This window comes from Callithrix jacchus, chromosome 22, assembly GCF_049354715.1.
Source record: "Callithrix jacchus isolate 240 chromosome 22, calJac240_pri, whole genome shotgun sequence".
Classification (NCBI taxonomy): domain Eukaryota; kingdom Metazoa; phylum Chordata; class Mammalia; order Primates; family Cebidae; genus Callithrix; species Callithrix jacchus.
Window position 1 is genome coordinate 36,590,674 of NC_133523.1, and position 25,167 is coordinate 36,615,840.

The 25,167-nt window shown below is 54.0% G+C and overlaps 2 protein-coding genes across 5 annotated transcripts in view; one reads left to right on the plus strand and one right to left on the minus strand.

Moving 5' to 3' along the window:
* The first annotated feature begins 1,968 nt into the window (after window positions 1–1,968).
* Window positions 1,969–15,846, plus strand: CCDC97 (coiled-coil domain containing 97). Of its 2 annotated transcripts, none has more exons than XM_002762159.8 (5): window positions 1,969–2,097; window positions 7,572–8,027; window positions 10,624–10,902; window positions 11,387–11,516; window positions 13,612–15,846. In XM_002762159.8, exons 1-5 carry the CDS (start codon window positions 2,052–2,054, stop codon window positions 13,730–13,732), a joined length of 1,032 nt encoding a protein of 343 aa, XP_002762205.4. In that variant the 5' UTR covers window positions 1,969–2,051; the 3' UTR covers window positions 13,733–15,846. The 2 variants fall into 2 exon arrangements, with proteins under 2 accessions (XP_002762205.4, XP_017823054.2); XM_017967565.5 differs by having other exon boundaries at window positions 13,617–15,846.
* TGFB1 (transforming growth factor beta 1) overlaps window positions 2,040–25,167 on the minus strand; it is a 40,845-nt gene continuing 17,717 nt past the window's right edge. For 2 of the 3 annotated variants that reach the window (XM_002762160.6, XM_008988065.4), the window contains exons 6-7: window positions 22,869–23,022; window positions 21,125–21,421 (exon numbers count right to left, since the gene is read on the minus strand). In XM_002762160.6, the coding sequence (XP_002762206.1) occupies window positions 21,263–21,421; window positions 22,869–23,022 (313 nt within the window). In that variant the 3' untranslated portion in view covers window positions 21,125–21,262. Of the gene's footprint in view, window positions 2,164–21,124; window positions 21,422–22,868; window positions 23,023–25,167 lie in introns of those variants that run through there. The other variant, XM_054249552.2, reaches the window with a different exon arrangement.

Consider the following 25,167-nt stretch of genomic DNA (forward strand, 5'->3'; position numbering starts at 1 on the left):
ACTCCAGGGAACACAGACCTGCCAGCACCAAGAGGTCAGCTGGGGTAGTATGCAGGGAGGGCTTCCTGGAGGAGTGGGCCAGGAGAAGACTCTAGATTGCACCCCCATGGCCCATCGTTCTTCGTCCGTAGCAACCTTATTTCTTCATTCCCTCAGTATGTGCTGTGTTCCTGGCTCCTTGTGAGGGACAGTGCTGGGCCACAGGAGAAGCCAGTTCAGCCCCAACCTTCCCTGGTGGGAGCTCAGAGCCTTGTGAAGGGGAGATGGGCAGCAAAAACAAGGGAGGGAAGCTGACTAGTCTCAGAATCTTGGGTAGGGCACCGGAACGTGAGAAGGAACCAAGGTTAACAGGAGGGAGCAGGGCCCTTAGTCTGGAAAGTCCCCTTCTCTGCATGTCCATGTGCTGTGGTACAGCACCCTCTGCTGGCGTCTCCTGGTAATGCCTAGGTATGGGTGGTAAATGACCTACTTGGCTTCCATATACCCAGACCTCAAGGGAATGCAAATGAGGAAGCTCTTCCTCTGTTTTGAGCCACGGACTTCCTCACACATCTCGTCTTGATCCCCTTGCCCACTCCCTTCAGAATAAAGGAGGTCAAGCTACTTACTATGGCTTATGAGGCCCCGCATGGCCTAGCACCTGGTAACCTCGCTGGCTCCATCTCTTTCTGCTCCCTCTTTGAATATCGCATCAGTGGTTATTTTGTTCTGAGGAGCCATAAATACCTTTTGGAACCCACAAATGCCATGAACCTCTGCACTGGAGAATACAGTGGCACCTGGAATTTTGCATAAAAATCATGAGGTTCAGACCGGACACAGTGGCTCAAGCCTGTAATCCCAGCACTTTGGGAGGCTGAAGTGGGCGGATCACCTGAGGTCGGGAATTCAAGACCAGCCTGGCCAACGTGGAGAAATCCTGTCTCTACTAAAAATACAAAGTTTTGCCGGGCATGGTGGTGCATTCCTGTAATCCCAGCTACTCGGGAGGCTGAGGCAGGAGAATCACTTGAATCTGGGAGGCAGTGGTGAGCCGAGTTCGCGTCATTGCACTCCAGCCTGGGCGATAAGAGCAAAAGTACCTCTCCCCCCAAATAAAGAAAGCCCTGGCCTGGCCACTGAGTGGTTACTGGTGGCATGTCTGTCTACTCTGCCGGTAATGCCTACATAGAGCCCCTACCCATCCCATAGGGAACTCAGGACCACAATTGTTTTGCACCTGCAGATTTCCTCCAGGTCCTGGGAACACAGAATGGGAAGTTCTACCTCACCACCCATCTCATGCCAGCCAGTGACAGGGTTAGCCAGTCTTGTGGCTCTCATCTTGTAATCCCAGCAATTTTGAGAAGCTGAAGCGGGAGGACTGCTTGAGGCCAGGACTTAGAACAGCCTGGGCAACAAAGTGGAACCCCTAGCGCTACAAAAAATTTTAAAATTAACCAAGCGCGGTGGTGCGCTCCTGTAGTCCCAACTACTCCGAAGGCTGAGGCAGGAGGATCACTTTAGCACAGGAATGTGAGGTTACAGTGAGCTATGATCGCGCCACTGCACTCGTCTGGGCAACAGAGCGAGACACTGTCTCAAAAAAAAAAAAAATGTCAAGCCTTAGTAAATATTCCTGGATTCCTGAAGGGGTGGAGAAAGGAAAAGGACAGGCGGAGGTCTAAACTAGAGCACGAACCCACTCTCAAGAGTATGACAGCTCCAGGCTCCGGGGGACAGTCCTTTAATCATCCATCCCAGAATTAAGCACGCTTGAAGCCAGGGTCACAGCAGCGAACAAACGAACAATGGTTCTGGTTCCTACTGAGTACAGCGGTTTAAGGGCCTCTCACCCGGGAGCCTCTTTCCTTTCTGGAGGCGAGAGGCAGGACCCCAAAGAGGCACGCATGCGCAATACAACGTCTGCTTTAGTACCGGAACTTTGGTACCCCGGCGCAGCGGCGCACCCGGACCCGGAACATTCTCAGGCGGAAGTGTCTCTTGCGTGCGTGGGCGTGAGGTTGTTGTACGGGGTCAGCCCGGTGGTTCACAAGTCCCAGAGAATCAGGATGGAGGCCGTGGCGACCGCGGCGGCGACGAAGGAACCCGACGAGGGTGAGATCTTGGTCACGCGGAGGCAGCAGTTGGGTGCGGCTGCGGTGTCTCTGGGAAATTATTCCCCTAGGAGCGCGAAGGAGGACTCGTTTTAGGGGGACACCCGTCCCCCTCCTCCTTACCGGTCCTCTTCACCACTTTGCCCAGATTATCCTCTCCCTTGTCGCAGGCTGACCTCCTTTTCCTCCATTCCTTCCCCCCGAAATTAACCTCTTCCCGATTCCAGACCAACACTTTTCCATGTCATTTCCTTACGAGGCTAACTCTGGAGTTAACAAAAATCTCTTCTCTGCCCGGCCTAATTCCCGCATTGTCTCGGGCCAGCTCTTTTCACATTGCCTCCTTCCCTGTGCCAGGCTGAGCCTTCCTTTGCCCCAGATGAATCCTCCTACCTCTCTAGGCTAAAATTCTACCTGCCTGATGCAAACTTGACTTAACCCCAATCCAACGATTCCCTCATTTCGTTCTAAGTCCCCTTATCCCCAGAGTCCGAAATCCAGCCAGGCTCCTTTCAAAGCCTTTACTCAGTTTCTGTGCTTCCCCGCAACCCTCAAAATAATACGATGTGGGGTGAGGTGTGGTCGGAAGACTGGCTCAAACACCACTGGCCAAGAATTAGTAATTGTGGAAACCAGATGGAGATGATGGGTGTATGGAGGTGGAGGGAGAGGTGTCGTTGTATTATCTACTTTTGTGTATGTTTGAAATTTTCTAAAAATAAAAAATTTAACCTAAAAAAAAAAAATCTAAGGACGGGTGCAATGGCTCCCGTTTATAATCCCAACACTTTGAGAGGCCAAGGCAGAAGGGTTGCTTGAATGCAGGAGTTTTGAGACCAGCGTGGGCATCATAAAGAAACCCGGTATCTAGAAAAATTTAAAAATTAGCCAGGCTTGGTGGCTAGGGAGTAGCTGGGGCAAGCTACTCGCGAGACTAAGGTGGGAGTATCACTCGAACCCTTTCACATTTCAGGGAGCTAAGATTATTATACCACTGCACTCCAGTCTCTGCAACAGAGTGAGACCTGAGCCCAGGAGTTTGAGACCAGCACTGGCAACATAGCGAGACCCCATCTCTACAAAAAATTTAAAAATTAAGGCCTGGTGCAGTGGCTCATGGCTGTAATCGCAGCACTTTGGGAGGCTGAGGCAGGCAGATCACCTGAGCTCAGGAGTTGGAGACCAGCCCAGCTAACAGCGAAACCCATCTCTACTAAAAATACAAAAATTAGCCAGGCATCATGGCATGTGCCTGTAATCCCAACTACCTGGAAGGCTGAGGCACCAACCAGAATCACCTGAACCCAGGAGGTGGATTGCAGTGAGCAGAGATCGCACCACTGCACTCCAGCCTGGGTGACAGAGTGAAATCGTCTCAAAAAAAAAAGCCAGGTGTGATGGTGCATTCCGGTGGTCCTAGCTACTTAGGAAGCTGAGATGGGAATATCACTTGAGCCCAGGAGGTTGAGTCTGCAGTGAGCTGTGTTTGCACTATCATATTCCAGCCTGGGCAACACAATGAGACCCTGTTTCAGAAAAAGAAAAAGAAAAACTCTATATCTTGGCTCCATCTATCTCCTCCAGAGAGTCATGTATACTTATCTACGTTTCCTTACCTCCTGCCTATCACTGTCTGACTTTTACCCTAAGAAACTGCTCTGATTAGGATCCCCACTTACTTCCCCCATGTCGTTCAATCCAGTTACCCCATTCAGGTATTTTTGTTTTTGTTTTCTGAGAGAGAGTCTCGCTCTGTTGCCCAGGCCGGAGTGCGGTGGCGCAATCTCCCAGGTTCAAAGTGATTCCCATGCCTCAGCTTTTGAAATAGCTGGGATTACAGGCACCCACTGCCACGCCTGGCTAATTTTTTTTGTTTTTAGTAGAGATGGGGGTTGCACCATATTGGCCAGGCTGGTCTCGAACTTCTGACCTCAAGAAATCTTCCCACCTCAGCCTCCCAAAGTGCTGGGATTACAGGTGTGAGCCACCACACCTCGCCCATTCAGGTTTTTTCTTACTAGTCTGGAGTGGAATTAAAAGATGTTGACCCTTCCTTCTTACACACTTTCGTTTGGCTTCTGTGACACCACAGTGCCTTATTTCTTGCCTTTTGAGCTGCTCCTTCTCAGCCTCTGACTTTGTTTCCCAGAGGTGCTGTAACAAAGGATCACAGACTGCATGGCTTGAAGCAACAGAACTTTGTTCTCTCATAGTTCTCTAGGCCAAAGTTCTGAAGTCAGTGTTGCTGAGCTGAAATTCAGGTGTCTGCAGGATTGTGTTCCCCCACTGGGAGAGAACCATTTGTTTGTTTGTTTGTATGTTTGTTTTGAGACGGAGTTTCGCTCTTGTTACCCAGGCTGGAGTGCAATGGCTAGAACTCAGCTCACTGCAACCTCCGCCTCCTAGGTTCAGGCATTTCTCCTGCCTCAGCCTCCTGAGTAGCTGGGATTACAGGCATGTGCCATGACACTCGGCTAATTTTTTGTATATTTGGTAGAGATGGGGTTTTGCCATGTTGGCCAGGCTGGTCTTGAGCTCCTGACCTCAAGGGATCCACCCACCTTGGCCTCCCAAAGTGCTGGAATTACAGGGGTGAACCATTGCGACCTACCTCTTTTTTTTTTTTTTTTTTTTTTTGTTTAAGGTAACAGTAATGGGTTCCAGGGATTAAGATGTAGCTATATTTTGGACAGCCAGTTTTTAGCTCCAGAGGCATTCCTCTCCACATCTGTGCAGGGCTTTTTCCTGGACCCTGTTCTCATCCCTCTCTCACTCCCCCTGCCTCCCCGACCCGTACCTTTCTCATTTTCCTTGGCTTTGGCTTTTGTCCTTTTTTTTTTTTTTTTTTTTTTTTTAAGACAGAGTCTTGCTCTGTTGCCCAGGCTGGAGTGCAGTGGCGTACTCTCGACTCACCACAACCACTGCCTCCTGGGTTCAAGCGATTCTCCTGCCTCAGCCTCCCGAGTTGCTGGGACTTCAGGCATGTGCCACCATGCTCGGCTAATTTTTGTATTTTTAGTAGAGATGGGGTTTCACTATGTTAGCCAAGCTGGTGTTGAACTCCTGACCTTGTGACCCACCCACCTGGGCCTCCCAAAGTGCTGGGATTACAGGCGTGAGCCACCGCGCCCGGCTGGCTCTTGTCTTGACTCTGATGACACCCACAGCTCTGTCTCCAGCCCAGCACTTCTCTCCTGAGGAGTCTGGAGGCCCGTGTAGCAGCAGTCAGACCATTCCCGAGGCCAGAGTCTGGGACCTCACCCTGGATGCCTCCCTTACCTCCCAGCACATTGGCCTGATGGTTTTTCCACTCAGCCTCTTGACATCTTTCTAATTCACTCACTCATGATCCTCTTCCTTCCTCCACAGCCCCTGCCCTTGTCCATTTCAGTCTTCAGCTGCATTGATGATTGAAATCCTCCCTGATACACACTACACATGTAACGTCACCCCTTCTCTCCCCAACCCAGCCACGCCTCCTAAAGGAGTTGTCTCTATACTCTTGTCTTCACGCATTTCCTACTTGCTGCAGGCCTGCTCCCTCCACTCTTGGGAAACAGCTCTCACCACAGTTTGCCAAGCGCTCTGCTTTCCTGTTTTCTCTTCTTTTTTTTTTTTTTTTTTTTTTTTTGAGATAGTCTTTGCTCTGTCACCCAGGCTGGAGGACAATGGCTAATCTCAGCTCACGGCGACTTCCGCCTACTGGGTTCAAGTGATTCTTGTGCCTCACCCTCCTGAGTAGCAGGGATTACAGGTGCCCACCACCATGCCCAGCTGATTTTTGTATTTTTAGTAGAGACGGAGTTTCACCATGTTGGCCAGGCTGGTTTCGAATTTGAGGTGTCAAGTGATCTGCTCACCTCGGTCTCCCAAAGTACTGGGTTGCAGGCATGAGCCACGGTGCCCAGCCAGCTTTCCTGTTTACTTTGCCTGTATTATCTTTGATCCTGACTGTATCCCACATCAGACTGGATACCTCCTGAGGGCAGGAGCTGGACTGGATTCATCCCATGGATCCTCAGCATTGCCTGATATAGGGCCTCTCAGAGAGTTAGAGTTATTAAAGAGTGGTTGAGTGCATGGATGCCTGAGAGTGTGAATGAATGAGCAAGCAAATTAGCAAATGTATTAATGATTTAAAGAATTGACTGGACCAGCCGGGCGTGGTGGCTCATGCCTGTAATCAAAGCACTTTAGAGGCCAAGGTGGGAGGATCACCTGAGGTTGGGAGTTCAAGACCAGCCTGGCCAATGTGGTGAAAGCCCATCTTAAAAAAAAAAAAAGAATTGACTGGCTCAGTAAGTCAGGCCTCAGGGCCTTTGCAGTAGTTGTTTCCTCTGCCTGGAATTCTCTTTTCCAAGAGATCTCATGGCTTAATCCCTCACCACCTCAGGTCTCTACTCAAATGCCACTTTTTTGGCAAAGTTTTCTCTGAGTCTTCCATTTAAAATTGCAGCCTTAGCCAGGCATGGTTGCTTACGCTGTAATCTCAGCACTTTGAAGGCTGAGGCAAGAGGATCATTTGAGGCCAGGAGTTCAAAACCAGCCTGGGCCACACAGCAAGATCCTGTATCTACCAAAATAATTAAAATGAAGTGGGGTCCATTGGCACATGCCTGTAATTCCAGCACTTTGGAAGGCCAAGGTGGGAGGATCGCCTGAGCTCAGGAGTTTGAGACCAGCCTGGGCAACCTAGTGAAACCTTGTCTCTACGGAAACTTTAAAAAAAAAAAAACTTAAAGATTTAAAGATTAAGTGAAGTATGGTAGTGTATACCTGTAGTCCTGGCTACTCAGGAGGCTGAGGTGGGAGGATTGCTTGAGCCCAGGAGTCCAAGCTTACAGTGAATCACGGTTGCACCACTGCACTTCAGCCTGGCAATGAAGCAAGACCCTGTCTCTAAAAAAAATAAAAATCGGCCACAGTGGCTTACGCCTTTAATCCCCAGCACTTTGGGAGGCCAAGGCAGGAGGGTTGCTAGAGCCCAGGAGTTCGAGACCAGCCTGAGTAACATGTCATTATCCTGTCTCTACAAAAAATTTAAAAATTAGCCAGCCATGGTGGTATGTGCCTATGGTCCTAGCTACATGGGAGGCTGAGATGGGAGGATCTCTCAAGGCTGCAGTGAGACATGATTGCGCCACTGCACTCCAGCCTGGGTGACAGAGCAAGACCCTGTCTTGAAAAGAAAAGAAAAGAAAATTACAGCCTCCTCCACCTCCTTACCTCCTCCTTCCCTCTTTATTTTTCCACAAAACTCTGGGAAACACAGAACACATATTGTTTTCGGTAATTATGTTGCTAATTGTGTCCCCTACTAAAATGTCAACATTTGCTCACTGTGGTTTCTCTAGTGCCCAGAACAGTGCCCAGAATATAGTAGGTACCCAGTAAATGTGAGCTGAGTGAGTGACTAAGCACGCGGTCCCCTCCCACATACCCATCTCTGAACTAACAAATCTCTCCTTTCCTCAGGCTGCACGGAGCCTAGACCTGGACACTGGGGTGAGCTGAGCCAGACAGCAGTCCCATCTAAACCCCAGGACAAAGTGGAAGCAGTTGAGGCAACGCCAGTGGCCCTGGACAGTGACACCTCCACGGCTGAAAATGCAGCAGTGAGTGCCATGCTGCATGCTGTGGCTGCCAGCCGCTTGCCTGTGTGCAGCCAGCAGCAGGGTGAACCTGACCTGACAGAGCGTGAGAAAGTAGCCATCCTGGCCCAGCTGTATCATGAGAAGCCATTGGTGTTCCTGGAGCGCTTCCGCACAGGCCTCCGTGAGGAGCACCTGGCCTGCTTTGGTCATGTGCGTGGCGACCACCGTGCAGACTTCTACTGTGCTGAGGTGGCCCAGCAGGGCACTGCCCGGCCCCGCACCCTGCGTACCCGCCTCCGTAACCGGCGCTACGCTGCCCTACGAGAGCTGATCCAAGGTGTGGGGGCCAGATGGGTGAGAGTGGGCACAGATGGGGAAGGAGGGGAGACTGAGGCAGAGGGAATTAGAAAAAAGAATGCAAGAACAGAAACACAGAGACAGAAATCCTGAGAGAAGTTTTGAGACAAAGAGACAGGGACACAGGAAGAGACTGAGACAGAAATGCAAAGTAAAGGGGAGAGATAGACAGGTCTAGGGGAGGAGAATGGGACAGGCAGTGAGAATAGATCATAATTTAGTAGATGACAGAAGTGGCATTTCAGATCAGTAAGCTGAGGACACAGTACACAGTGCTGTGATAATTGGTTATACCTAAGGAAGAAAACATGAGATCATCCCTACCTTACACCTTATACAAAGGCATCAGAGGAAACCAGAAGGAGTTCGTACATGACCTTGAGGACACAGAAGCCTTCTGAACAAGACACCCTCTGAAAACCATGAAGGAAAAAAATGATTCAAAGCTTTTTGACCATAACATAATTAAAAGCATCCTTGTGACCACGACACCAGAACCAACGTTAAAAGATGAGAGTGAAGCAGAGAGTAAGTTAAATTGTTAGGGAGAAGGCACAAGTTATAGAGAGGCTCATAGAGAAAGAGTGAGAGGCTGGGTACGGTGGCTCATGCCTGTAATCCCAACACTTTGGGATGCCAAGGTGGGCAGATTTCTTGAACTTGGGAGGACAAGACCAGCCTGGGCAACATGGTGAAACCCAGTGTTTACAAAAAATACAAAAATTAGCCACGCGTGGTGGTGCATCCCTGTAGTCTTAGCTACTCAGGAGGCTGAGGTGGGAGAATTGCTTGAGCCTAGAAGGTGGAAGTTTTAGTGAGCTGAGATCCCACCACTAAACTCTAGCCTAGGCTGTAGAGCCAGAACTTGTCTCAAAAGAAAAAAAAAAAGTGAAAGATGGGCTGGGTCGGTGGCTCAAGCCTGTAATCCCAGCACTTTGGGAGGCCGAAGAGGGCAGATCACTTGAGGTCAGGAGTTCCAGAGCAGCCTGGCCAACATGGTGAAACTGCATCTCTACTAAAAATGCAAACAAATTAGCCAGGCATGGTGGCAGGCACCTGTAATTTCAACTACTCAGGAGGCTGAGGCAGAAGAATCGCATGAATCTGGGAGGCAGAGGTTACTAAAAAAAAAAAAAAGGAAGATGAATGATTGAATGAGGTGGGGGTAGGTGACAGAAACTGAGAAAAGCAGGAAAGATAGATGGAGATAAAGGAAGAGATGGAGAGAGACCCAGAGCCGGGATGGGTGATAATCCAAGTTAGGGAGAAGGAGGGATAGAAACTGAATCTGCTAGAGGCTGGACACTGTGGCTCACTCCTGTAATCCCAGCACTTTGGGAGGTCGAGGCAGGTGGATCACTTGAGATTAGGAGTTCAAGACCAGCCTGGCCAATATAGTGAAACCCCATCTCTACTAAAAATACAGAAAAATCAGCCAAGCACTGTGTGGCAGGCGGGTGTAACCTCAGCTACTCAGGAAGCTGAGGGAGGAGAATAATCACTTGAACCCAGGAGGTGGATGTTGCAGTTAGCCAAGATGATGCCACAACACTCCAGCCTGGGATCAGAATGAGGCTCCATCTCAAAAAACGGAATCTGCTAGAGGATGCCGGAAACAGCTGGGAAAGAGCTGGCGGGAGTGGGGAAGCTGAGCAGGACAGGGACAGTCACAGCCTACGGTGCTGCAGAGGCCAGGAGTCTGGGCAGTTTCTTGACCCCAGGCTCTGAAGATGGGGCTAGGACCAGTGGAAGGGAGGGACTGGGGCAGGTTTAACTGTTATCTGAGGGACAGAGTTGCTCCTGCAGGAACAGGCAGCCAGGGCACATGCAAAGAACCCAGGTTTGGGGACAGTGGGGAAGCCAGGTCCACCCAAGGGGGTGCATTCGGGAGAGGTCAGATCTAGGGCCTTCTGCCACCAGGAGGGCCTGGCTTTCCCAGGGATACTCACATGGGCAGACGCCCCACCTGACCTGATCCCTTGCACACACGTGCCAGAGCCACGTGGATGTACGCACAGACACACCCTGCAGTGCAGGTGTGTCCAGGTGCGTCCGCTGCCAGCCAGACCAGGGCCTCACAAACAGGCACACACAACCTGCTGCATTCCTGCATGCTGACACCTAGACAGACAGGTGCCTGTGGGCATATGCTGGGCCTCACAGAGAAGTCTGTGGATGCGGGCCATACACACATCCACAGGCAGGAGCTTGTGTATCGTGCCTGGGCACAGCTGTACACCAGCTCCAGACCTTCAGAGCCTCAGAGGCCAGGATGGAGCCAGGTCTACCTAGGCACACACATGCTTGGATGCATGAATACTGGGGGAAGATTCAGGCTGGGCTACGCACACATACTCAGGCACCTGCATGGGTGCTTGTGCGCACAGCCTCGGGCACCTGCATGATGACTCACGCCCACCTCAGGTGCCTGCATATGTTCCTGTGTTTCTGAATGTGTGCACGCACACACTTGGACTGTATACACATCATCCCACAAGCGTGATCACATACACACCCACACGGACAGGTGTGCCCAGTCACTCACCCCATGCCCACCCTCTCTCTCCTCTGTGCAGGGGGTGAGTACTTCAGTGATGAGCAGATGCGGTTCCGGGCCCCCCTGCTGTACGAGCAGTACATCGGGCAGTATCTCACCCAGGAGGAGCTCAGTGCTCGCACCCCGACCCACCAGCCTCCCAAGCCCGGGTCCCCTGGCAGACCCGCCTGCCCGCTCTCCAACCTGTTGCTCCAATCCTACGAGGAGCGGGAGCTGCAGCAGCGGCTGCTCCAACAGCAAGAGGAGGAGGAGGCCTGCTTGGAGGAAGAGGAAGAGGAGGAGGACAGTGATGAGGAAGGTGAGGGCCAGTAGCAGGGAGACCCCAGATTCCAGACACCCCAGTCTTGGGCCTGCCTGTCTCCACTTCATGGCAGCAGACTGGGCCCCCAGCCTGCAAAAGCCGACATTGTGTCCCTCACCTGCCTGGCCTGACCCTCTCCCTGTGTGCCCTTCCAAACCTGTAGCATCCCTGCCCCCCGCTCCTCCAAGGCACCAAATGATCCCTTGCCAACAGGTCTTTGCTCAGGCTGTTCCCTTTGCCAGGAATGCCTCTCCTTTCACCCTTCAGGTCTCATCCTGAGAGGATACGGTCTCCAGAGCACTGTATGGTCATGTGATTGCATGCCCCTGGAGGGCAAGGACCAGGGCCATCTCTGTCACTGCTATGTTCCCAGAGCCACCCAGCACAAGGCTGGGCACAGGAGCAGCAGCTTTCTGTGGACTGTGTTCAGTGCCTGCCTGAGTGCACCCTCATTCACACCCCCTCTGGTCTCCCTCTGCAGACCAGAGGTCAGGCAAGGACTCGGAGGCCTGGGTCCCTGACTCAGAGGAGAGGCTGATCCTGCGAGAAGAGTTCACCAGCCGGATGCACCAGCGCTTCCTGGATGGCAAGGACGGGGACTTTGACTACAGGTGCTCCTGGTGCCCCCCCCCACCTCCCCATCCCCCAGCCCAGCATCCCATGGCCTCTGGCCACATGCAGAGCCCTGGCCAAGCTGTGGGGGCCTCCCTTCGTGGAGCTGGAAGGCCCTGAAACAGTTCTAGGATGTGGACTGTGGGGTTGAACAGCCAAAGGAGGAGGCTAGGTGACCTTGGATGAGCCCTGTCCATGTCAGACCCTTAGTCTCCTCACCTGTAAGGCAAGAGTGAGCAGGGATGGCATGTAGCTCAGTATCAATGAAACCCTGAAACACTTCCCTTCTGGCAGGTGGCAGAGGCCACTACCCCAACTCCCTCCAAGTGTCCCTAGAAAGCCCAACCTCTTCCCCAGGACCTTGGACCTCCTCGTGCTGCAGGAAGTAACCCCTGGCAGGGTTCATGCCCGGCATGGAGGGGCCTGTGCTGGCTGTCCCCGCAGTTGCCAGTTGTTCATTTCTCCAGTAGCATCCCAGGGCTGAGAAACATGGGCCACCTGCTTTGAAAAGGACCCAGGAGAGTGACGTGTCAGTCAAAGATTGGTTTTGTAATTTAAGATAGCTTTGCCTTGTGGTCCCAAACACTGGGCCCGGCAGCAGAGGGCTCTCCTTGGTTTCATATCCAGCTTCGATGACGTAAGTAATGTGTGACCACACATAGGCAGACCCCACGTCTGTCCTGAGGTGGGCTCATCAGGAAAGTGGGAATTGTGATTGCCACTGCCATGGGGCCCAGCCATAATCACCGGAGCCTCCACCAGTTCTGGAATCTCCAGCTCTTGCATGGAATCTGGCTGTTCCACTTCCAGCCAGGACCGCCTGCTCAGAACCCCGGTTCCTGCACACAGAGTAGTGAGCAGAGGGCCTGGACCACAGTGATGCTCAGTCAGCAGGCACTACTGCTGTTCCCAAGCCAGGGGCCCAGGAGGAAATTGGGGGACCAGTGTGTCCTCTCAGGAAGGCAGCTGTTGGGCTGCAGTGGCCTCGACACGACCCCCATCTGTGCATTCAGTCAGCATGTGCCGAGCATCTGTGACATCCACAGGCTCTGGGAATAAGGCAGAGACCAAAACCAAGGAAAGGCTTCCCCGCCTGGAAAGAGGAGCCACTCTAGTTAGGAAGATGGAGAATTTCCTAGCACTTCATGGTGACGGAGCCATGAGGAAAAGTGAAGCATGGGGAGGGTAGTGACAGGGTGGCCAGGGAAGGCCTCTCTGAGGGGGGGACAGCAAAGGCCTGCAGAAAGTCAGTGGGGGGAGGGGGAGGAGCATTCCTGGCAGAGGCCACAGCCAGTGCCAGCCTTCAGCAGCACCAAGGGACAGAAGGGGCCAGAAGTCACAATGGTTAGGAGAGCTCTGAGTGGCCAGATCAAGCTGGGCTTGGCGACCCAAGTGATTGCCACTGGGTTTGCTTGCTGCCCTAGGGCATGGGCAGCTGTCCTGCCTGTGGTCGGGTCTGGCTGGTCCCCGGCCTCTGTCCACTGGAGGGCAGTAGCAAGCCCCAGTGGTGAAGGCAGAATCACCCCCACGTGGTTCTCTGTGGAGAGCCACTGCCTGCTGGGGAAGTACTCCCCTGTGTCGCCACATTTTACAACTTTTTAAGAAAAGTTAGAGTTTTTGGGGTTTTTTTTGTTTTAGACAGGGCCTTCTTTGCCACCCAGGCTGGAATGTTGTGGTTTGATTATAGCTCACTGCAGCCTTGACCTCCTGGCCTGAAGCGAGCCTCCCGCCTCAGCCTCCTGAGTAAACTGGGACTACAGGTGCTTGCCACCACACCTGGCTACTTTTTCCATTTTTTTGTAGAGACAGGGTCTCCCTCTGTTGCCTAAGGCTCTGACTGCTGGGCTCAAGCCATCCTCCTGCCTTGGCCTCCCATAATGCTGGCTTGCGGGTATAAGCCATCATGCCCAGCCTGGAGTTTTTGTGCAAACTCTGATTTGGAAACTGTTTCCTTTAGTTTTAAACCCTGAGAGGCCCACCGTCCCCCTCGGAGGGTCAGCTCTGACAGCTGCCAGCACATGACCTTTGACATCAGAGTGCCCCAGACCCTTGTCCCAGGAAGACCCAGTCCTTGACAGCCTCCTACCCCTGTAGCGCAGTAGACGACAACCCCGACTTCGACAACCTGGACATCGTGGCACGGGATGAGGAGGAGAGGTACTTCGATGAGGAGGAGCCTGAAGACGCGCCCAGCCCAGAGCTGGATGGGGACTGAAGGCCGCCACCCTTCTCACCGCCTGCCCCATCCTCGACCCCAACAAGGCAGCTGATTCCAGGCCAGCTCAGTGACCCTTTCTCTATGGGCATATCAAAACAGCACCTACCGACCCATACATACCACCATCTCGCTGGGTCTAGTCTCATCTCAGGCAAGCCCACCCCCTCTTGTTTCTGGGGTTCCGTACCTTTCTCCTCTCTCCCACTCCGTCTCCTGCCTGTCGTTGCCTGTCTCGGCTTCTTTCTGTTTCTCCCTACCCCCGCTCTCTCTTTCCAGTGCTCTGGCTGGCTGTCTCTCCCTGTCTCCCCTTTTCTCTCTGCCTGAGGCTTCTGTCTCCACCGCAGGGCCCAAGGTGAAAGTCCTCCCCTTGCTGGATGCCAGCTGGCAGGGCCTTTCATGGCTGGAAGTGGCCGGTTTGGTTCCAGTGCTGACCCCTGGGCCCTGGCGTGGCCGCCTCCTGTGCGTCTGCCTCCCCCTCTGTTTATGTCTGCACTCTGTTTCACACTTAGAGCCTCCTCACTTCTGTTAGGTTCCCATCTCTCCTGTCTCACTCTGGGCCTCTGGTTCTTTCTGCTTGTACATTTCCACCTCTCTAGGCGTCTGCTGTCACTGTCCCTCTCTATCTGTCTCTCAGCCTTTATCTCTGGGTTTCAATCCCCTGCTCCAGGCTCTGGGCCCCTTCTTTCCCCTTCCCTCAAACCTGGCAGCTGTCGGCTAGGCAGTATGCTGACCACTGAGTAATGCAGCCCCAGGGGAGGGAGGAGACCCTGGGGAAGGGAGGCTGGGGGGCAGCTCTCATCTCTCCCAAGGACCCAGGCTGCGGGTCACGGGGCCTGCCAGCTTGAGTGTAGAGGGAGGGGGGACTCTACCCTCTCAGCCCCACCAGCCCCCCTCTGCCCAACCACAATTTTCCCTTCCTCCGCCTTCCTCTCCCTCTCCTGTTTACACTCCCCAAATGTGCACAGGCTGTTATCATGGGTCCTGAGTCATCCCACACGCAGCCTGCCCCAGCATCCCTGCCCCCAGCTGGCCGCAGGGCCCGCCCCATGGAGCCCCCTGCCGCCCTGGGCTAATGGGAGCCAGATGGCCGCCTGGTGACTCAGCCACAAGCCTGTGGGAACCCAGGCGTCCCGCCTTCCCATGCCCCCACAGCCAGCTCCTGCTCCCCCAGCAGACACACACACAGAAGGGCCTGGCCACTGTTGGGGTGCACAGGCCAAGGGTCAGCAAGACAGTGCCTGGGGACTCCTCATGCCTGTGTGATGGAAAGGTGGTGTCCTGCCGTGGCCAGCCTGAAGGACCCTCAAAACTGCTTCCTGGAGTCCACGGTTCCTGACTTCCAAGCCTCAGCTGTGCCCTCTGGGTCAACCAGAATTCGAGCCAGACAGGGAAAGTGAGAGCTGGACGGAAGGAGACAGATGTTCAGACAGAGCAACTACTAAAGAACGAAAGCCTCCACTATGGAGCGCTTCTGTCCTCTCCAGGCCCGAGCAATAGCACGGTCAGCTGACCCAGTGAAGTGGATCAGGGGAGGCCTGGAAAGGTGCTTCCTCAAGGCCACTCAGCCTTCAGAGACAGATGTGACACATGAACCCAGGCCTAGGGCCACAAAGGTCCTAGAGACCACTGGGCTGTCTGGCTGGTCAGGTGTTGGGGCCATCCAGAGCCAGACGGCGTTGGAGGGACAACTGCACACGCAGGCGTCCTCATACAGGAAGGCTGGAGAAGGGTCAGATGGCGGGCCCAACGCCCCGTGCTGGGTACTGTCCTGCACACAGACAAGATCGGGTCATCACGTGGAGATCAGTCTCCGAATCACTGAGTTGGCCCAGCTGTGCCATGCGCTAGGGACTACTGATATCACTCCTCTTCACCCAGAGGAGGAAGCGGTTGCCAGGCCCAAGATAATTCAGCAGCCAGACTCCAGGACCTCGGGGTCACACCTCTCAGAAAGCCAAGAGTGCAAGATGAGAGCTGTATGTCTCTTAGTATCTGCATTTGTGCCCTGTTTGTAAGAGCAGAGGGCCTGGGCCACAGGAAAAGTATCAGCCTTTGGTGATAGGCACATTTTTGACCAGTCTGTCATTTGGTCATTAAATTTGTTTATGCTATACTTTGCTATAACGTAAATTTGTTGTGACCATTTTTAAAAAGCGATGAGAGACACAGAAATTGAGTCAGAATTAGGTTTAGTCAGATGGGCAAGACCGGAGCGTCTAGTTGACAGACAGAGGTGGAGCCGGTCCCAGCGACAGGGATTAGATGGGGAGACAGGAAGAGAGGTGGAGACAGAGTGGGGCAGGGATGGCGGGAGACACACCTCCTGGTCACTGCATGGGGGCGGTGGGCCCCCAGGGTAGGCACCTTCCATCCCCCAGTTCTCCTGGGGTCGGGGTAGGCGGAAAGGCTGAGTCAGGGAGGGCAGGCCCCGCTGGGAGAGAGCCCCTAGGTGGGCATCCGGCCCCCACCCCTGTGTCTCCTGTCCGTCCTGGCACTGGCCTGGCCGGCACCCCGCCACCTCCCCCCGCCCTGTGCGTCCTGCCAGAGGGAGCTGCCTCCCTGCACTCCCCCTCCAGCTCCTGCCACTCTGTCCCTCTGTCCACAGTCACTTCTCCCTGCTTCTCTGCGTTTCCTTCCTGCCCGCTGCCTTCCTCCCTCACCGCCACTGCTGTCTTCTCCTTCTGTCTCCGCACCTCTCTAGTTGTCGATGTCTCCCTGTTACTTTCCGTCTCTCCCTCTCCTCCCTTGTTTTTCACATGCTTCTTCGTCCCTCCCTCCCTCCCTCTCCTCCCCACCGTTTCCACTCCTTGTCCCCAGCCATTCTCTCGGCTCTTGCCACTTCGTTTCACTGTCCCTTTCTCTGCTGGAGCCTCCCTCTGGGGACTCTGTTCTACCCTCACATTGCCCTTTCCCCTCCCTGCTGTATGCCTTGGCCCGTACCCCAGGCACCATCTCTTCTGTCTCCCACACTCTGGGAAGCCCAGCTGGGACAACCAGGTTGGAGCCTCACTGGCAGCCCCTGGAAACCCAGAATGAGAGGTCACCACCTCTTGCCCACCCAAAAAGGGCACAGGAAGGGGCAGCGAGGTTGCGGGGCCTGTCTATCCAGAAGGAAATGTCTGTGCTGTGGCCTGGTCACCCCCACCCCCAGGACCTGCTGGGCTGCTGCCGCCCCTGGGCCGGGGCTGAGGCCGAGTAAACACAGCAAACACAGTGGCAGCCTGGGATATTTATACCGAAGCTGGGCGCGGGTCCAGTGCCCACCACAGCCCCTGCCCTGCCCTGCCTGCTGCCACAGCCAGCTCTGAGCCAGCGTGGCACCAGCTGGTAAGGGGATGCGCTGCAGAAACAGCCTGTGCTGGGTATGGAGGCCAACAGGCACTGGTCACTTACGATGCCGGCAGCTTCATGGACGCACCCAGCACACAATGCAGACCCAAGACCCACACTCGCAGCTGCCTGCAAGACACACATCCACCCCTGTTGAGAATGTGAAATGCCCTCAATGGTCATGCACAACAGATGCACACAACTCCACACACTGCAGTCGCCAGCTCTCCTGTGGGAACACAGAATGCAGACACCACCTCAGCACCTGCTCACAGCACCCACAGGCTGGGAACACCAGTCCCTGAGACGGACGCACACAATCCGGAAGTACAGCCCTCCCTCACACACACATACACCAAGAACCACAGCAAGCATGCTGGACACACACCACGTAGACACACAAACTGCTCAGAATACCAGCAACACACACTGATCACAATGCAACCCAGAAAACAACTCACAACTCACCAGCCTCATGTAAGAACACACACAGCTGGGTGTGGTGGCTCACATCTGTAGCCCCAGCACTTTGGAAGGCCGAGGTGGGTAGCTCACGAGGTCAGGAGTTCAAGACAGGCTGGCCAACATGGTGAAACCCCATCTCTACTAAAAATACAAAAATTAGCTGGGCATGATGGTGGGTGTCTGTAATCCCAGCTGCTCGGGAAGCTGAGACAGGAGAATCGTTTTAGCCCAGGAGGCAAAGGTTGCAGTGAGCCGAGATTGTGCATTGCCCTCCAGCCTGTGCAGCAGAGCGAGACTCCATCACGCACACACACACTCCTGGGAAAAAAAATTCTCACAGATGGATTAACATGCAGAAAACACCCACATTTCAAGTCAAACTTACACTAAAAAATGTACAAATTTATACCCAGAATAACAGCGAAGATGTTGAGAAAAGTATCAGACACACGATTTGCCCCAGATACATGGCCAACTGGCAGAATCAAACAGTGCCAGGGCATAAAACCCACAGAAAATACAACAGCTTGCCCCGCAGAAATACAAACGCACACTCCAGAAATGCAGCACAGTCACAAACACACGGAGCTAACACGTGTTGGGGACACACACACAAATGAGGCAGTCCTTACCACACAGCACGCAGGCCCCCAGAACACCCCGTTTGAGACACAACTTAAATCACAAAGCTCGCAATCACACAGACACAATGAGGTCCTAACACAAATCCACGCTGGAACCTCACTGTGCAGGTCCAGAGAATGAGGGGAAAGGGGCTTTCTCTCACCGACCCCCACACCTCCCCGCTCCCCTTCGCTGACTGGGGTCCCAGGCCTGTCATGGGAGGGGGCAGGGAGGCCTGAGTTGGCCTCCCCCAGCGGCTTCCTGCCCCACCGGGCCGGACAGGAAGCTGGGGCTCCAGCCGGAACCCAGGCTCCCCCCACGACTTCCCTCTGTGGCCCCGGCTGCCTGCAGAGGCGGGGGCGGGGCGGGAACAGGGCGCGGGGCGCCCCGAACCCACTGCCCTGCCCCTGTGGTTGGCCACAGGCGGAGGGCAGACTTGTTCCGACGGGGCCGAGCCACCCAGCGGACTTGGGTGCCAGGGTGGCAGGGCAGGGGCAGCCCGCACGCTGCCGGGGAAGGTGCTGAGCCCACACTTTCCCCTCCCCGCCCTGCGGGGCTGTGCCAGCTCAGCCGGCAGCCCCAGGCAGGTGGGCGGGGTGTGTCACGAGGGCGGGGCAGACAGGCCAACCACACCGCAAATGCGCAGCCAGCACTTGTCCTCAGGCTGAGGCACGAGCTGGGGCTGGGCGTGTGAGAGCTGCGTCTGCCACCCTGGGGGTGTGTCTGCTCCGTCTGGGACCCTGGGTGTGACAGTGTATCTGGGCGTGACGGGGTCGCCTGCAGTCTGTGGGCCCTGTGGGACTCCCCAGGCTGGAGCGGTGCGTGTGTGGCAGAGGGTGTGGGATGTCAGACTGAGTGGGTAAGACCAACCTGCTGTCTGTGCGGTTGTGACGCGTCAAACCTCTGTGTGGGGTGTGTCTGGTGGGATTGTGACGGGTCCAACAGTGGACAGGCACCCTGGGGCTGTTTGTGACTGTGACCCCGTGGGAGAGGAGGCAGCTGCTGGGGGATCCATTTCCTGTTGGGGCTGTGATGCCGCGATGTGTGTGCGCATGCATGACACTGTCTGTTTGAATCAGTGTCTGGTGTACAGCGGTTGCGACCATGACCCTATGGAATATATTTGTATTACTTTGTTGCACCAGGTCCCCGTTGAAGTCTCCGCTCATGTTGTGTCCCAGTGAGCCTCCCAGGCTGGGCGGTGTTTATGCGATGGGCTGGCACTCTCTCTATTTGTATCTGTGTGTATGTGGGCTGCAGCTGCCGCCAAATGACACAGCCCACGTGTTCTGGGCCCTGCAGGAGTCTCTGTGTTCACGGCAGCTGTGAGAGGTGAATGTGGGCACCATCCACATTTCCCCCCCGTGAGTGTGTCTGTATGTGTACGTGCGCCACATCCTCCCAGGGCTGCAGCGATTACAGCCATGTCACTGTGCGACTGCCTCTTGGGGCCAGGCCTCGGCATCTCTATACCTATCCACTTGTTGGCATGTCCTTGCATAGTGAACTCCTCCTGCTTCCCACTCCTCCCTCTGCCTCACCCCTCTGTGCTTCTGGACCTGGGGCTAGAGGAGTCACCACATTTCTACCCCTAGGCTGAGCTGGGAGGGCCCCGGGACCCTGGCACCCAGACCCAGTGCTACCAACAGCTCTCATGCCCACTGGCAAAGGAATCACAGCAGTCACACTGTCCTCCCTCCCAGGAGGAGAACCACTGTGCTTGGGGAAGTGAAACCTGGGAGAAAGAGTGGAAACCGAGAGGCAGGAGAAAGAGGAAGCAGGAGGGAATTCAGGAGTGGGACCGTAGCAGATGGGAAGAGATGGAGACAGCAGAGGGAGACCCACTGATGGCTGCTGATCCTCCCACCTTAGCCTCCAGAGTAGCTGGGACCACAAGTGTACATTTAAAAAAAAGTGTTTTGTGGCCAGGCACGGTAGCTCACACCTGTAATCCCAACGCTTTGGGAGGCCGAGGAGGGTGGATCATCTGAGGTCAGGAGTTCAAGACCAGCCTGACCAACATGGTGAAACCCCGTCTCTACTAAAAATACAAAAACTAGCTGGACGTGGTGGCGCACGCCTGTAATCCCAGCTACTCGGGAGGCTGACGCAGAAGAATCGGTTGAAGCTGGGAGGCGGAGGTTGCAGTGAGCCAAGATCGTGACATTGCACTCCAGCCTGGGCAACAAGAGCAAAACTTGATCTCAAAAAATAATAATAATAATGTTTTGTAGAGATAGAGTCTCACTTTGTTACCCAGGCTGGTCTCAAATCCCTGGATTCAAGTAATGGTCCCATCTCAGCCTCCCAAAGTGCTAGGATTACAGCCATGAGCCACCCCGCCTGGCCTGAACAACTTTTATTATCTTCCTCAGCATCCCCCACTAAAGCAGGTTCCTGGTATGGAGGAACTCCTCCCTTAACCTCTCTGGGCTTCCAGTTTCCTCGCCTTTTTTTGTTTCTGAGATAGAGGAGCGCAGTGTGGAGATCTCAGCTCACTGCAACCTCTGCCTCCCAGGTTCAAGCGATTCTCCTGCCTCAGCCTCCCAAGTAGCTGGGATTACAGGCGTGCAGCACCACACCTGGTTAATTTTTGTATTTTTAGTAGAGACAGGATTTCACCACGTTGGCCTGGCTGGTCTCGAACTCCTGACCTGGTGATCTACCTACCTTAGTCTCCCAAAGCGCTAGGATTACAGGTGTGAGCCACCGTGCCTGACCTCCTCACCTTTAAAATGGGTGTTATCAGAGTCTCTGCATCTCAGTGTTGCTATGGTGATTGAATGAGTTCACTAATATAAGGCAATTTTAATAAATAGCTCTAACTACCAGCAGGGATCAGTAGTGTTCCCCACTGGTCCCTTGTGCCTTGATGCCAGGCGAATGGTGCAGACAGGCAGGAGGAGGTGGACAGGGAGGGAGATGGGGTGGGAGTACCAGTCAGGCGCCCAATGACACAGAGATCCGAAGTCCTCTCTCCACCTTTAATGAAGCCCCAGGTGGGCTTGGGGCACAGATGTCCTTAAATACAGCCCCCATAGGCAAGGCAGTGGGGGCGGGGTGGGGCGGGACCGGGCCTGCCGGGGCGGGGCGGGGAGGGGCGGAGCCTCAGCTGCACTTGCAGGAGCGCACGATCATGTTGGACAGTTGCTCCACCTTGGGCTTGCGGCCCACGTAGTACACGATGGGCAGCGGCTCCAGCGCCTGCGGCACACAGCACGGCGCCGCCGAGGCGCCCGGGTTATGCTGGTTGTACAGGGCCAGGACCTGCGGGCGGTGGACGGGGTCAGGGTCAGGGCTCAGGGCTAGCGGAGGGAGGAAGACGTCCCTCCACTCCCCCACCTCCCCACCTCCAACTGGACCAGCCTCTCCCCCTTTGTCTCTCCCCTCTTGCCTGTCCGCATCTTCCCATCTCCAATTCGGTCTCTCTTATCTTCTTCCATCCTATCTTCTGTCTCTCCCACCTGTCTGATTTTCTTTTTCTTTTCTTTCTTTCTTTTTTTTTTTTTTTTTTTTTGAGACGGAGTTTCTCTCTTGTTACCCAGGCTGGAGTGCAATGGCGCGATCTCAGCTCACCGTTCCTCCACCTCCTGGGTTCAGGCAATTCTCCTGCCTCAGCCTCCTAAGTAGCTGGGATTACAGGCACGCGCCACCACGCCCAGCTAATGTTTTGTAGTTCTAGTAGAGACGGGGTTTCACCATGTTGACCAGGATGGTCTCGATCTCTTGACCTCGTGATCCACCCGCCTCGGCCTCCCAAAGTGCTGGGATTACAGGCTTGAGCCACTGCGCCCAGCCTTTTTTTTTTTTGAGACGGTGTTTCACACTGTTGCTCGAGCTGGAGTGCAGTGGCATGATCTCTGCCTCAGCTTCCCGAGTAGATGGGATTACAGGCATGCACCATCATGCTTTAGTAGAGATGAGGTTTCACTATGTTGGCCATGATGGTCTCGGACTCCTGACCTTGTGATCCACCCGCCTCGGCCTCCCCAAGTGCTGGGATTACAGGCGTGAGCCACTGCACCCGGCCCTGATTTTCTTTTTCGATAGGGTCTCTCTCTGCCACCTAGGCTGGAGTGCAGTGGTGTGATCACAGCTCACTGCAGCCTCAACCTCCTGGGCTCAAGCCTTCCTCCGCCTCAGCCTCTGGAGTAGCTTGGACCACATGCAAGCGCCACCACTCCTGGCTATTTTTTTGGTAGGGGGTAGAGATGGGCTCTCACTCTGTTGCCCAGGCCAGTCTCGAACTCCTGGGCTCAAGGGATCCTCCTGCTTCAACATCCCAAAGTGCTGGTATTACTGGCGTGAGCCATGGCACCTGCCGTGATTTTCTTTCTCAGTCTGCCCCTCCTCATGTTCGCCTCTTGCCTTGTTGTATACCTGTCTTTGTCTCTCCTTGCCCTAACTCTGTGTCTGTATCTACCAGTGTCCGTCTGCCTCTCTCATTCTGTCTCTCCATTTCTCTCTGCGTTTTTCCTTCCATCTCCCTGTCTCTCTTCTCCACTTCACCCCATCCCTCTGTTACTTCAGCTCTGTGAGTCTTCATATCTCATGCCTCTCTCCCCATCTCTTTATGCATTCCCCTCCCCACCCTATCCCTGTCTCTTTCCCCTCATCCTGCCAACTCATCTCTGACTTTCCTTCTCTTTCTCTCTCCTCTTCCTCCATCCTGGCTCCCCACAGCGCATCTCCTACCCCTGTGGGCCAGATGTACCTTGCTGTACTGTGTGTCCAGGCTCCAAATGTAGGGGCAGGGCCCCAGGCAGAAGTTGGCGTGGTAGCCCTTGGGCTCGTGGATCCACTTCCAGCCAAGGTCCTTGCGGAAGTCAATGTACAGCTGCCGCACGCAGCAGTTCTTCTCCGTGGAGCTGCAGGCAGGAGAGACAGTTGTCAGGGGCATGGAGGGGCTGCCACCACAGGAGCTGCGTGTCCCTTGTCCTCAGGTGTGTGTGTCACCCTAGGTTGCCCCCCCCCAGCCCTGTCTCCATCGGGGTCTCCCTTGCACCCCCTGTGATAATAACAGTAATAGTCATGATAATCACTAACACAGATGAAGCACTTCCTCCAGTCGAGTACTGTGCTAAGAGCATTGTAATAATTATCTCATGCTTCGGGCACAGTAGGTCACGCCTATAATCTCAGCACTTTGGGAGGCTTTCTCTGGGCACTTTCTTTCTCTGGGCTGAGCCGAGGGTCAGCTAGGGGCAAAGAGCAACCGTTCCGAACTCCTGGTTCAATCTAGTTGAGGTTGTGGCCTTGCTTAGACCCCCTAAGAGACAGCCACCTATGGGAGCAGTGCCCAGCCTTTTAGACCCCAACCTCCTGTTGGGTAGATTGCCTGAGGTCAGGAGTCCGAGACCAGTCTGGCCAACATGGAGAAACCCCATCTCTACTAAAAATACAAAAAAATTTAGCCCAGTGTGGTGGCATATGCCTGTAATCCCAGCTACTCGGGAGGCTGAGGCAGGGGAATTGCTTGAACCGTGGAGGTGGAGGTTGCAGTAAGCCAGGATTGCGCCACCACACTCCAGCCTGAGAGCAAGACTCCATCTCAAAATACATAAATAAATTAAATAAAAATAATACATAATAAATGAATAAATAATTATCTCATGCAGTGCTTAAAACAAGCCTGTAAGAAGCCAGACGACCATCCACCGGGAACTAAATAAATGGTATGCCCACACCCTGGAACGTAAAAAATAACACAGCTGGCCAGGCGCGGTGGCTCGCACCTGTAATCCCAGCACTTTTGGGAGGCCGAGGCGGGTGGATCATGAGGCCAAGAGATCGAGACCATCCTGGTCAACATGGTGAAACCCCGTCTCTACCTAAGATAGATACAAAAAATTAGCTGGGCATGGTGGCGCGTGCCTGTAATCCCAGCTACTTGGGAGGCTGAGGCAGGAGAATTGCCTGAACCCAGGAGGTGGAGGAACGGTGAGCCGAGATCGCGCCATTGCACTCCAGCCTGGGTAACAAGAGTGAAACTCCGTCTCAAAAAAACAAAACAAACAAACAAAAAAACAAAAATAACACAGCTCCATGTATACTGATCTGCTCTATTTGTGTAACAAATGTTTACTGAATTACTACTGTGTGCCGGGCTGGGATCAACTGGGGATTGAGGGCAAATGAAACAGATAGAAATAGGCTAGGTGTGGTGGCTCCTGCCTTCAATCCCAGTACTTTGGGACCGAAGGATGATGTGGGAGAATCGCTGGACCCAGGAGTTCGAGGTTGCAGTGAGCTATGGTCACAGCACTGCACGCCAGCCTGGACAATAAAGCACAAGACCCTAGTCTCTAAAAGAATTTTAAAAAATTTTTAGATTTTAAGAGACATTTGGGAGGAGTACCCAGAAAAAAAAAATAATAGAAATCTCTGCCCTCCAGGTTCATGCTATAAATTGTCATGTCACTCCTCTGCTCTGAACCTGACTCCATCTCATGGCAAATGCCCAAGTCCTCACCATGTGCCACAGGGTGTTACCGAATCTGGCTGATCTCCACTCTCTCTCTCTCATGCCTACTCCACTGCAGCCACACAGATGTCCAGTCTGTCCCTCAAACAGTCTTACCTCGGGGCCCTGCATCTGCTGTTCCCTCTGCCTGGCTTGCTAATCCCACAGATACCCACTCCAGCTTGTTCCTTCGCTTCATTTATTCTTTCTTTTCCTAATTTTTTTTTTCGAGACGGAGTCCTGCTCTGTCACCCAGGCTGGAGTTCAGTGGCGCGATCTCGGCTCACTGCAACCTCTGCTTCCCGGGTTCAATCAATGCTCCTGCCTCAGCCTCCCGAGTAGCTGGGATTACAGGTGAGTGCTGCCACACCTGGCTAATTTTTTTGTATTTTTAGTAGAGATGGGGTTTCACCATGTTGACCAGGCTGGTCTTGAACTCCTGACCTTGTGATCCTCCCAACTCAGCCTCCCAAAGTGCTGCTGGGATTACAGACATGAGCCAACGTGCCCAGCCCATTTATTCTTTTTAATTTTTTATTCTTTTTAGAGA

Coding starts and splice junctions, on each gene's coding strand:
- CCDC97 (XM_002762159.8), top strand. CDS start 2,052: ATGGAGGCCGTGGCGACCGCGGCGGCGACGAAGGAACCCGACGAGG. Junction 8,028..10,623: donor CCTACGAGAGCTGATCCAAG/GTGTGGGGGCCA, acceptor TCCTCTGTGCAG/GGGGTGAGTACTTCAGTGAT. Junction 11,517..13,611: donor GACGGGGACTTTGACTACAG/GTGCTCCTGGTG, acceptor CTACCCCTGTAG/CGCAGTAGACGACAACCCCG.